Source organism: Schistosoma haematobium, chromosome 1 (assembly GCF_000699445.3).
Source record: "Schistosoma haematobium chromosome 1, whole genome shotgun sequence".
Classification (NCBI taxonomy): Eukaryota; Metazoa; Platyhelminthes; class Trematoda; order Strigeidida; family Schistosomatidae; genus Schistosoma; species Schistosoma haematobium.
The window spans coordinates 2,404,407-2,418,534 of NC_067196.1; the positions used below are offsets into that span (position 1 = coordinate 2,404,407).

At 35.9% G+C, this 14,128-nt stretch overlaps 1 protein-coding gene across 2 annotated transcripts in view; it reads right to left on the minus strand.

The window, feature by feature from the left end:
* The window catches only part of MS3_00002787 (uncharacterized protein), a 51,398-nt gene that overhangs the window by 8,893 nt on the left and 28,377 nt on the right, over nucleotides 1–14,128 (minus strand). For both annotated transcript variants that reach the window (XM_051210411.1, XM_051210410.1), the window contains exons 8-12: nucleotides 11,031–11,131; nucleotides 7,341–7,544; nucleotides 4,716–4,790; nucleotides 2,270–2,376; nucleotides 20–94 (exon numbers count right to left, since the gene is read on the minus strand). In XM_051210411.1, the coding sequence (XP_051072907.1) occupies nucleotides 20–94; nucleotides 2,270–2,376; nucleotides 4,716–4,790; nucleotides 7,341–7,544; nucleotides 11,031–11,131 (562 nt within the window). The remainder of the gene's footprint in view (nucleotides 1–19; nucleotides 95–2,269; nucleotides 2,377–4,715; nucleotides 4,791–7,340; nucleotides 7,545–11,030; nucleotides 11,132–14,128) is intronic.

The window sequence follows — 14,128 nt, forward strand, 5'->3', positions numbered from 1 at the left end:
TGAAATCATTTTGACAAACCATTTTATTCAATTGTTTCTTTTCAATTAATTCACGTTTCCAATGTGGTACAAGACCCCATTTCTTTAATTCATCCTATAAATTGAAATGATTAAAAATGGGAAACATTCACAATGATAATTGAATCATAGTTATACTGATAGAATTTAAGGTTTAATCATTTAAAACAATGACGGATGGTAGTGCAATTTTGTGGATTGGTTGAAGTTAAACATTAACATCATTGGATACTGGCCAGCTCAGTGGTCAAAAGGTTAGGCGATCGCGATCAAGACTAATGGGTTCTGGGTTCGGATCCCGCGTGCAAGATCGTGGATGCACGCTGCCACTCAGGAGTCTCATACTAGGATGAAACGGCCGTTCAGTGCTTCCAGGTTTTCCATGATGGTATCTAGCTTCAATTGACTTATGAATTCAACTATTAAATCACTATTATCTCCACAAAACCTCTCTCTGGTTTAATCATTTATTACTTCTCTTTAATGAAATTAATTAATGCATCGACAAATAGTAAACATAATCGTATGTAGTGGATAATACGTAGAGCATTTGAAGAGAGATACTGGGTTCCGATTCACGTGTAAACATTAATACTGTGGCGTGCGTCTATTCAGCTGATAAGTCTTAAAAAGGACGAAAAGCACTTTCTGTATTCTACCTCGAACGACCATCAAATGTTACTTCAAATACTTGTAATGTAATCACAATATTAAGGCAGTCTACTTAGAGATGCATATATGCAACAAAAGAGATTAATCAAATGAAATCCTCAATATCGACAAAGAGAAGATCTAAACTCTTACAAGTGAATTATAACCGTATTAAGTTATTGAAGAGAAAAATGAGTTTTGGTTCGAACTATTTCATTCTCCTATAGGGAAGAAAGTTTTTTTTAAACATTTTGATTTAATATGCTGACCCCTCTCTCTGTTACTGTTACAACTAACCAGTTTTATACATCGACTCGTAAATTTCCCATATGCCGATGATGCTCAACGCATTGAAAGGTGTAAACTTCATTTTAGACATCTTAGCACTACCTGTAATCATTTTTTGGGTAGATGTTAGTTATACAAGCGTAAAAAAATCAAAATTGCCTCAGTTTAGCAACATTTATAGCCTCAGAAGGAGGTTTTGTGGAGATTTCAGTAATTTTATAGTTGAATTCATGAGTCAATTGAAGCTAGACCACCATGAAAAACCTGGAACCACAAGACGGACGTTTCGTCCTAGTATGGGACTCCTCGTCAAGTGATTTAACATTTGCCTAGTATAAATAAATGTCTAATCTAATTCAATCTGCAGTCCCGTCATACAAAAGACATTTTATCAGCAAGTAATTGAGATATTTATACACTTTCTACCGTCAAAAGTCTATGTCAAACAATGTAGAGCAGTATACTCACTTTTTAAACAACAAACGTCTATCTCATGTGAGTTACAATTTGTGCAAACACATCACATATATACAATCAGTGCTGTTTGACAAAAAAAAGTACTGGTCATCACTATAAATGAACAAATATTTTGGATTAATGATACCACTCCAAACTATTATTATCTTTACTGTGTTTATTTTATATTTATTTATTTGAACACATAAACATTGGTAACATATGCGCCATACAATAACAATGAGGCCAGGAGTAGTTATCATTGATTATATGTGAGGGCTGTGATACCGCCCGGGTGACCAAATCAAAGTAGGTAGTTTTTATAAGAAACTATACTTGGAGCCTTCGACCTAGAGGTCTAATCTACAGGGCAGTAGAGCAACGTTAAAAGATGCAGTCACATGCTAGCCGGTGACCAGCAATAGGTTCATACGCTATTTGTTCCCTCAGAATCCTGGAGCCAACCCTATGTGCACCATTAGTTTGGAATCAGGGTTTTCCAATTCGAACTCTCCATTTCCACCAATCCGGTTAAAGCACCGGGCATAAGGTTTTCGTCCTCTCAATTTCGTAAACAACAATTCAGTGGTTAGAAGGCAATGAGTAGGACTTCCATGGCAGTGGTTGTATACGCGTAGTCCCATGTGAGAGGATTTAAAGAACGAAATTTAATTCTCCCCACCTTCAGCTGTACCTAGGGCATTTGGGTGGTAGAGGCATTCATATCACCTTATTATAAAACGAATGTGTTCAATGAAAGAAAGAAAAACAAAACCCACCCAATTCATTTATTTGAGTATAAACATGGAAGTTTTTCAACAATATACACACATATATACACTATATATATACTTACTGCATAAATATTAGCTGCATCACGATTTTTTCTTTCTAATCGATGAATTTTCCAATCAGGCAGATTCGATGAAATAGGATGATAACCTGGTATTTGATTGGCATCAACTATATTGTATCATATAAATATGTAAAGAATAAAGGATATATATATATATATATATATATATATATATATATATATATATATATATATATAATTCAATTGATAGTTCACGTTTATAATCCTTTTACTGAATCCATTGAAGAATGATTATAAATCAGAGCTTGAGTGCTATTGGGAGAATTAGTTACGAATTTCTTCTGTACACATAAATTGAGGTTATATGTACGAATTCCTATGGCTTCAGCTACATGTAGGAGGCGGGAACGAACTCTGTTGGGAAATGATGGAGATATACGATAGATCATTCGAAATGATTTCGATTTATCTACACAGCATGACCTCTATCAATAAGATATGCCAATATAGAACTGAGAATTGTTTTTATCTGGTCCTTTATAAACCAAGCTGGTAGATGTTCACTCATTAGTTGGTTAAGTTGCCTGGTAGTACCCCCGATATAGCTATCTCCACAGGAGCAGCTGAATCTGTGAATGCACATTGAGGAGGCCAACTCAGGTAACTTATCCTCCGTTTGCGTAGACAACGCTGGTCGACAGGAGAAAGTCAACGCAAGACATTCTACGCAACCAATCTTGCGTAATATAATTAAGGTTATGTTAGTACATATTTTCATTATAAAATTGATTTTAAATGAGTAAATAATATTTGCCCCCCCCCTAGTGCTATGGTACAACTGAGAGTGGGGAGAGTTAGCTCTCCATCACGAAAACTGCTCTCATATGGCCACGTACAAACAGCCATTACAAGGGAAGTCGTAGTCACTCCCTTCTCGCGGCAATACTGTTGTTTATGAAATTGAAAGGATGAAAAGTGAATGTCCACGGCTTTAACAGGGTTTGGTGGATACGGAGAGTCCACCTAGGGGAGTTGTAAAACACAAATTCTAAAACAATGGTGTACATGGGTTCCAGTATCCTAAGGGAACAAATGACGTATGAACCAATCGTTGGTCAACGACTAGCATGTGACTGTATCTCCCTACGTCATTCCACTGCCTTATGGATCAGATCTTTAGGTCGAAGGCTCCAAGTGTGGCTCCGAGCAGAACCCCAGCCCTCACATGTATGGGATGATTTATGTGGCGCATATCTATTTGGTGCCTCCTTGTACCAATATTTATATGTTGATATAAATATATAAAAGAATAAAACTTTAAATCAGAAGATTTATGATTTTTAAAAAGATTACAAGTAAGATTCCTGTCTATCTAAGGGATTAATCACAGAGTTATAATGCAACGTATTAATTCAGTAAACCTTTATATACCATACAACTTTCAGTCACAATTATCCCATATGAAAGCTAGAGACACTATCCAGTTACTTAAATTGTAATAAATGGACAAAGGTTTGAATTTGCACAACTCTAATGTTTTAAAAGTATAAGCGTTGATTATTAAGGCTACTGCTTTATATTAAATCTTTATGGTAGTCCCAATCATAACTGTTTGATGTGGTAGTCAAGTTTTCTAATCGTAACGACTCAATCGAGTTTTACAGGTTGGTGCACTCTTTCTCTATAATAAGAGTAAATCAAGCAAACTCATGGTTCAAAGTTATACAGCCATTTGTACTAGGGTATGATAAAAATCAAGCGTTTCACCCACATAACCAATATTTGCAAGGAAAGTGGAAGTTAGAAAGATCAACCTTGAAAATATCACACCTCACCTTGTATCATGAATTTCTGTCGCTGCTCATAAAATATGAAAAATACGAAACTAACATATCAAGAACTACATAAAAAGACGTTGAGTAACCGTAATCAATTAGCTACGGTTTAATCTCTCAATTCATAATCCAATGTTGCCTTATCCAGATTACTTATTAGATATCACACGTAGATGTGATATTTGTCCATACATTATTATTATATTATATTTAAACACATAAACATTGGTACAAGGAGGCACCAAATATATATGCGCCACACAAATCATTCGATTCGTGTGAGGGCTGAGATACTGTCCGAGCGCCTAGATCGAAGCAAGTGATTTTTATAGGGGACCACACCTGGAGCATTCAATCAAAGATCTGATCTACAAGACAGTGAAGTGATGTAGGGAGATGCAGTTCAATGCTAGCCGGTGACCAATAATTGGTTCATACGTTCATTTGTTCCTTCAGGATATTGGAGCCCATATGCACCATTGATTTGGAATCAGAATTTTCCAACTCCCCCAAAGTGAACTCTCCATGTCCATCATACATACAGAACAACATTTGAGTTTATAACTCGGGGGGTTATTACTGATTGCCCACTTAAAGTACTTTGAAGAAAAAATCATTTTCTACAAAAGTTTCTCTCATATAAAACTAACCAATATTGAATTGATTAAATATGGTCAATGTTTGTGGATCCAAATTCATTGATTGTACATGAATAAAAGATGAATCTGAAAATGTAAAAAAATACGTTACTAATTAAGGTGATGATGACGACACTAGAAGGGAATATTGTGGTTTACGTTAAATAAGAAACTGAATTAACTGAGATAACTATTGAAAACTAATAAGAATTAGACAGTCGCCATTCATTCCGTCTTGCTTTATGGCAGTGAAATATGGCCGGTAAGGGTAGAAGATATTCGGAGGTTACTAGTATTCGAAGCATTGCTCGTATATCATGGGACCACCCAGTAAGTAATACAAATGTTATGAAACGGGTACTAGGTAAGGATGGCAAATCAATTGATGAAGTAGTGAAACTTTATCAGTTGAGATGGCTGGGACATGTGTTACATATGCCCAACCACCGACTGCCCCAACATGCGATGTTTTATAGTGTAGGAATAGGTTGGAAGAAAGCTAGGGGTGGCCAGAACAAAACATGGCACAAATCCATGAAGTCACTGACAAGTGAACTGAGCCATGTTAGAAAGTGTAGACTATCTGATTGGAATACGCGAGATGATAGCAATAGATGGTTAAAGACCTTGAATAACATGGCTCAAAATCGTTTGCGATGGCGCAGATGCATACACTCTTTGTGTTCTCCCATATTCTAATTTTCTGAATTCTTCATGTCCCTTTCTTTTTTCTCTCTTCAAATTTATTTCACTGGTTTATAATCCTTGAACAACATCTTCAAACCTTAATCTTTTCGATTACTACTTATACTTTCACTACCTCTACCACTATGGGATTCGAATCAACAATTGTATCTCTGTGCTAATGTGTTATGGTAGCTCGAACTGATGTACGTAGGTACGAAGTTCTACGTTGTTACTGACTGACTGACTGATTGAGTATGGACTTTACCAAGAGTATGCATTCATGAATCTACCAGAGATTGAGTCCTGAACCTTCAGTTCTCATTCAGAGAGCTTAACCTTTACATTACTCAACACTTATTGATGTACATGTTCAACATCGATTAATTTACTAAATTGTGCAACCACATTGCAAAATATTTGAGATCATGAACCGAGACCGAAGGCCCTGGGTTCGAATCTCGCGGGGTGCGGGATCGTGGATGCGCACCGCTGAAGAGTTCCACAATGGGACGAAACGATCGTCCAGTGCTTCCAGGTTTCCAAAGGTGGTCTAACATCAATCGGTTCATGATCTCAATCAAAAACTTAATAATCTCCACAACCCCTATACTTGCAAAATATTGTTAGGCAGCTCTATCTCATAGTCTATATGGTTGAAGCCAGATAGACGAAGACTAATTAAATTATGAATCCGATATTTGTGAGCTTAATGAATGTAAATCAGAGATTAAACAGAACATTGTAAGTAAAGTGATTCGTTACATAATAATAGACAGAAAGAGGAAATTCAACTGACATATGATCATCACTGGACTTAAAACGCATCCATGTACACAAAACAAGTTATTTAGTTTGTTTGCTTTGATGACAATATTCAACTAAACTCTCGTCCTATATTTTGTGCTAGTTAGTAGTATTGGGTAAGGGATACCTGTGATCTTGATCGGACGGATCCTTCTAGTAAAGTTCAAACCCATGTTAACCAGTTTCACAGTATGAAACCTTACCATTGAGTTATTCGAGGAGCTACAGGCTTCTTGTAAGAGTGATATAACCAGATTGATTGATCACAATCGTATTATTTTCTCAACAAGATACAAGCTTAAATTATAGTAAATTGTTACACCTTGAATAGATTAACTAGTTGAAATTACAAATAGAAAGAAACGAGCATCCTATATCTCACTGATGATCATAATAGATCTTTACGAGATTTAGCTTATTAATCAATGGTGACAGTTATCATATCCCAGTACATAAAATATAGACTTGACAAATGCAATGATTATTAAAACTTCCTTTCGTTTGCACTGGAATCGTTCCGTTCAACAGGACAAGATACTATTAAAAGTAGTATATTTCTATTTTATTTACTACGAACAGGAAGGTAGTGTTATAACTTGTGCCCTGTGTCCCCTATCAATGTAATAATGTCATGATACCGCCAATTAGAGAACAATGAATTATGACCAATGATGCATAAACCAGTACAAGTCTAGAGTCTTATCGGTCCTGCTTCCTGCCTAGCCTTGACTGTCAAAGTTCAGAACACCAATCTTAGCTTCTGCAATATGAATCATGTACTTCAAACATACTGGGGTTCATATACACCAACCAAACAGACCACATCGTACCAGAAAATAGAAAACAACATTTGTAGAAGAATTGGCCAGATGTAGCTGTGAATAAGGGAGGTAGTAATCGATAGACAGGGGGCATAACCCAAGAATGGTAAGTCGTATAATAATAGTTTATAGGTCAAAATAAAGCTTATAATAATAAGAATATGAATATGTATAGTTTAGTTATTAAACAATTATACGATAAAAATATACGTTTAGTATTGGTCCAGAAATAGATTACAACAGTTACCATTCATTATTCTCATCGAGATATAACTGATAAGTGACTTAATGATAATCATCATAATACTAATGAAAACTAACTTACTCGATGGACAATCAGAAGATGAACGAGGTTGTAACGATGTTGTACTATTAAGTTGATGAACAACATGTGAATTCAACTGTTGATGATGTTGTGATTGTTGACTGTGAATATAATGATTTGTGGAATTGTTTACATCATTATTAATAGTACAATGTGAAGAATGAACACGATTTTGTAGTTTTGATAATCCATTAGGTATATTTCCTAATATCAGAAAACAAACAAACAAGCAAGCAATCGGTTGTAATTGTACAAACAGATTGGTAAAACGTAATCTTTTTTTTCTATCTTTCAAACGAACTATAATTTATGGACGAACTAATCAGAATCACGATAACAGGTCTTGGATTTCGGCGCGAAATTCATTCATTTATTTGGCTAAATAGAATCTTGGCATTTTAGCTGATATCAGTCCATGATGAAAACTCGATATAGAATCTTTATGCTTAACGATCAACTGTAAATCACAATCTTATTCCTTGATACAGGGTTAAAACCCTCATTTAGCCCTAATCAGTAGGTGGACATTCTCAAGGCTATTTTAGCATCGTTCAAAGGTCATCTCCATATAATCTCACCCTATTTTCTTCTAAACGAGGTTTACACACTGATTCACACTTACAGGGTAGTAAACGATGATATTGAATCTCAAAATTTGTTGGCTAGTAAGTTGTCATCACATTAACTTCATCTGAAGCCCTTCTAAAGTTACTTTCGGTCCTAAGCCCACGTAAAGGAAGAAGATTGATATGTGCTACCAACATCATCACGTAGAAAAGAACTTAATGAAATGCCAACAGGAAAAAATCACACTAAATTACTGATTTGATGATATCAGTAACCTTTATATTCTAACAAAATCAAGTCTGTAATCTCATGATCTAGTTAATAGATTATCTCAAGTTTACAATGAGTCAGTTTACTTATCTAGTATACAGTTTATACTCTATCATATACAAATGTATGTTTTATATTTCACCATATGAAAAACAGCGAGACTATAAATTATGGATCGATTTGTGTGAGGGCTACGATACTGCTCGGGAGCCCGGACCGAAACAGGTGGTTTTCTTATGGGGGTACACCCTGAGTCTTCGACCTAAATGTCTAATCCAAAAGATAGTGGGGCAACGTTAGGAGATGCAGTCGCATGCTAGCCGTTGACCAACAAAAGGGTCAAACGCCATTTGTTTTCCTAGGACACTGGAGCACATGTGCACCATCGGTTTGAGATAGGGATTTTTCAACTCTCCTAGGTGCATCTCGCATATCCACCAACCTGGTTTAAGAGCCGGATATTCACTTTCCGTCCTCTCAATTTTGTAACCAACACCACCGACACGAGAAGGCAGTGAGTAGGACTTCTATGGCAGTGGTTGTATACACGTGTCCATTTGAGATCATTTCGAGAGGGAGAGCTGACTATCCCCCAACCTCGATCTGTTCCTTTTGAAAATGTCAATTAATCATCTCAGAATTCACTGTTCTTTCATTTACACAGCAATCGTTCTCTGTTCTCGTTCGATTTTCATCGATCTTCTTAATCTTCTACCGTCAGACATTTCACTTTCGATTAATGATATATACTACTGATATCTATCGACATTAGTAACACACACCACCCTAGTAACTGATTCATTTTAACCTATATAGATGACAAACTATTTATAAACTCTTCTCAAAAAAATATTCAATCTCGATAAGTAACTATCTATTCACCTATCTATCTTAAAAATAAATTCTAAAATTAATTTCCCAATTGAAACATTGAACATATATATCTTCTATTGTAAACAAATGGATTATTGAAGATAAAGGATTTTAATTAAATGATTCTAATGATGATTGCTACATTAATCCACTTGTAAAATTCAAACGTTAAAACAAAAACAAAAATTAATATTTAATGAAAACCAAAGAGTAATGAGAGGAATACTTTAGTAAGTTTAATAGTTGAGATCATGAGTCAATTGAAGTTGAAACATCATGGAAAACCTAGAAGCACTGGACAGTTGTTTCGTCCTACTGTGCGACTCCTCAACAGTGCGTATTCACGATCCCACCTCGCGAGATTCGAACCCAGGACTCATAATCTCAACTATTAAAATTACTATAATATCCACAAAACCCCCTTCTGATACTAGTCAGTATATGCTCACTAGTGACTAGCCTTAAGAGGTATTTCCTGAAGTTCTGGTGATAAGTTGTGACCAGTGAATTTCAACCGGTTCTGTTGTGAGATACTAACTCACTGAAGACAATAGTGGATGTGTCGTTCAATTACGTAGATTGGTTGAAGTTAGACATTAACACAGTTGGATGTCGGTCGGCTCAGTGGTCTAGTAAGTTAAGTGCTCGAGCGTGAGACTGATAGGTTCTAGATTCGAATCTCGCGAGACGGGACCGTGGATGTGCACTGATGAGGAATCCCATACTAGGACGAAACGGTGGTTCAATTGTTCCACGTTCTTCATAATGGTCTATCTTTAATTAACTGATGAATTCAACTATAAAATCCCTTTAAGAGTTGATGAAGTAAGGCAGCAACAAGTAACAACCTACTCGACATTGCATCTTGAATTTCGCTCGGAAAATCTTGCGGTTGATTGCTTTGTCAATAGAATATGCTTTTATTGAAAGAATTTGTATGTGTATGGATATTATGGTCAAAGGATTGAATAAAAGGGTGCATTAAGAATGAGTCTACAATTAGCTAAACTGATTTAATGATATATTTTTGGACAGGAGGGAGTCAACAAGTAAAGAGAATCACAATGGCTTTTAATGATTAAGTTAAAGCAAAATCTTCACTATAATGATGACCTAATCTAATCTAATCTAATTAATTAATTAATTCTAAAATGAATGAAATAATTGGATTGGTCCCTAAAGAACCGATTAGAGAACTGTTCTAGTAAAGTGGATTGTAGAAATTGTAGACTGTAATAATTTTACATTGTGGATTGATTTTAGTTAGACAACCATCAAATAACAAGAAGCAACGAATAACTGTTTTATCTAAATATGAGACTCTTCAAGAGTCCTTGTCCATAACTCTTTAGAGAATCGAATCTTTGTTCGTCAAATCTAGAGGCAAGTGCCTAACCACTGGACAACTGAGTCAACATACAATAGTTTTTTTCATCAAAATTATTTCACTTCGCAATCCGATTAGTAAACACAAAATCATTTTGAGATCATGAAGCGATCAATATTAGGCCACTATTAAAAACCTGGAAGCACTGGACGGCCTTTCCATCCCAGTATAGGACTCCTCAACAGTGCGTATTCACGATTCCGCACCCCGCGAGATTAGAACCCAGGACCTATCGGTTTCGCACCAGGCGCCTAACCAACTAAACCACTGAGCCGGCATCCAACGATGTTAATGTCTAACTTCAACCAATCCACGAAGTTGCGCAACCGTACACCATTATCTTCAGTGAGTCTAGTTGGTCTAGTTGGCTAAGCGCCTGGCGCGAAACTGATAGGTCCTGGGTTCGAGTCTCGCGGGGCGTGGGATCGTGGGTGCGCACTGCTTATGAGTCTCATACTAGGATGAAACGGCCGTCCAGTGCTTCCACGTTTTCCATGGTGGTCTAGCTTCAATTGACTCATGATCTCAACTTGGGAAGAGAAGAAAGTAAAAACAAAACACATATCTATTTACAAATGAATAAATCAACTTACCATTACCAGAATTCAATGTTGTACATGATGAATTTGTTTGATAATACTCCTCTGGAAGAACTGTCGATGCAGATTGATAAGATGAACTAGTCGATATAGAGCTAAGAATTATGATTGGATAAAACAAATAAATAATGAAAAAAAGTAATTAAATAGATTATTATTATTATCAGAAGGGTTTTTGTGGAGGTTGTAGTAATTTAAACAGATGAGATCATGAGTCAATTGAAGCTAGACCACCATGGAAAACCTGCACGGCCGTTTCGTCCTATTGTATGACTCCTCGGCAGTGCGCATCCACGACCCCGCCTCGCGGGATTCGAACCTAGGACCCATAAGTTCAACCGGGTCATTTGTGAGATAGTAACTCACTGATGACAATGGTGGATATGCCGCTCAATTTCGTGGATTAGTTGAAGTTAAACATTGACACAGTTGGGTGCCGGATCAGTGGTCTAGAGGTTAAGCACCTGACAGGAGACTGATAGGTCTTCGGTTCGAATCCCAAGAGGTGGGGTCGTGGATGTGCACTACTGAGGAGTCCCACAATAGGACGAGACGGCCGTCCAGTGCTTCCAGTTTTTCCATGGTGGTCTAGCTTCAACTGACTCATGATCTCAACTGTTTAGATTATTATTATTAATAATGGCTTTATTCACTATTCTACTTGTGGTACAATATAGAATTCTCAGCATAAAGTATTTCAGTGAGTTTCCTTTACTTATTTCCTAATCGATCCTGACGATAAATATTCAGTGATAGCCAATTAAATGTTAGCAGTTCAAGAATCGATATATGAATAATGTATATCCTTTTCGATGCATACTATCAACAACTGTGATGTCTTTGATTGGGCTCTTTCCTAACACATATACAATGAAAGGTTGTACACATTTCACAAACTCATCCGCACAGGATGCACATACTCCAACAAGAGACTGATTAATTGCAATCCTAAATAACAATGGGAAGTTATAAGTAAAAAAAATACCAAGTGAATTAAAACTTCACTCCATTGTACAAGCGAGTGGTTATCAGGACTCAATAGCTAAGCGGATCACGCGATGGCGTTTGAATCGAACGGTACGGCGTTCGAGTCCCAGAGTGAACATCAAATCGGGGATGCAAGTACATCCCGTTGACGAGTCCGCAATAAGACGAAACGCGCATCCTGGATTCCACTGCTAGCCACTATCCATCTTCGCTTAAAACTACTTTAGATAATGTTTGAATTTGATTTACTAATAAAACTAGTATTTGTTATTCATTATGATCAATTTCTAAGATAATTATCAGGATTCGAGTAAGTTGATTATATTTATTACAAACTTACTACTGAAATATAATATAAGTAGTTGAACAATAAGGATATTTACTTGTAACAAATTGAACATAAACTCCTCCTCTCCCTCATGTTGATATACTTGAATAACTAAGTACAAATTGATGTAATCAATTGTGGGTTTGGTAGTTTGTATAAGGTGGTTTAGTGATATTACATTGAAGTTGAATAATTCTAAACATTTAGTCGTTACTTAATTAGCTAAGTTGAGCCTTAGTCGGTCAACCATATAACTTATTGGCTAATCTAGATATTCATTATAAAGTAAGCTTTACATTAATTTATACGACAACATGTATTTAGTCAATGATCTTATTCAACATTCATTATATTTGGTTGAAAAGTTCATGGGAATCCGTACTTAGAATGACGTCGATTTTCATATCAACAAGCTATCAGATGAATCCCTAAAGTTTTATTGAGAAATCATAACTAGTAATCTCAATCATTTCGAGATAATGAAGCAATTATTCACCAAAGACAACACTATATGATAACAAACCCAGTAGATATATATTGTCAATTGCTTGAAACTGAAAACATGAACTATTGAATTGTAATTCGGTAGTTTAAAAACACGGTTTATCATGATAGTTGACAATTACGAGTTCTAGATTATCAGTATGTACTTATTGAGACAATTGAATTTAAGTAAAATAACTATCCACTGTTTTCTGATTTCCAATTATGAATAAGAACCATAAGTATAAAATGATACTTAGCCAATGCATTTATTAAACCATAGTGTAATATACAACTAGCTAAGAAGTACGCCTTAACCATCTCTTCCATTATATTGAGGTAGATACCTGTCTCTTCCCGACACGGATTGGTTAGATTTGTTGATGTTAGACATTAACACCATTGAATTCCGGCTTAGTGGTTTAGACGTTAAGCGTTCACGCGTGAGACTGAAGTCCCTGGGTTTGAATCCCGCGAGCGGGGTCATGGATGCGCACTGTTGAGGAGTTCCACAATAGGACGAAATGGATGTTCAGTGCTTCCAGGTTTACAACGGTGGGTCTAACATCAATCGGTCCAAGATTTCAATCAAAAACTTAATCATTCATTTGACAAATGGTAGGTTGCTTTCATCTTCTTACCATAAATTTAGCATTTAATCATAATGAATTGACCTATTTGGTTTTCTATTCAGTAATTAATATTTATACATCCCTACAATGAACATACATGGAAAAGAGGAAGGCCAAAGAACACACTGCATCGAGAATTGGAAGCAAACATGAAAAAGATAAATAACAAGTGGAAAGAACTATAAAGGATTGTCCAGGACATGATTGAATGGAGAGTGCTAGTGGGTGGCCTATACTCTTCAACGAGGAGTAACAGGTGTAAATAAGTAAATAAACATAACAAGATACAAGAATAATCATAATTCTATTTTAAATGACCTCCATCATTATTTAACATATTTACATAAAACTAACAATAATTATAAATGGAGACAGACATGAGAAGAATGAACAATAATTGGATAGAACTAGAAAGGAAGGTCAAGGACAGAATGGATTGGAGAATTCTAATCGGCGGTCTATACTTCATTGGGAGTAACATGTGTAAGTATGGAGGTATCAATAATGATAAAAAATGAAACGTTCATTATTCATTCATTAAACTTTCTGTTGTAAATCTGTTAGGTTTTTGGCACGATACAATAATGGGCGTTCTCTTGTTTGTTTGTTTGTTTTTGTTAGGCTAACTGTACTCAAATCTTATAATTACAGTAACATAACTA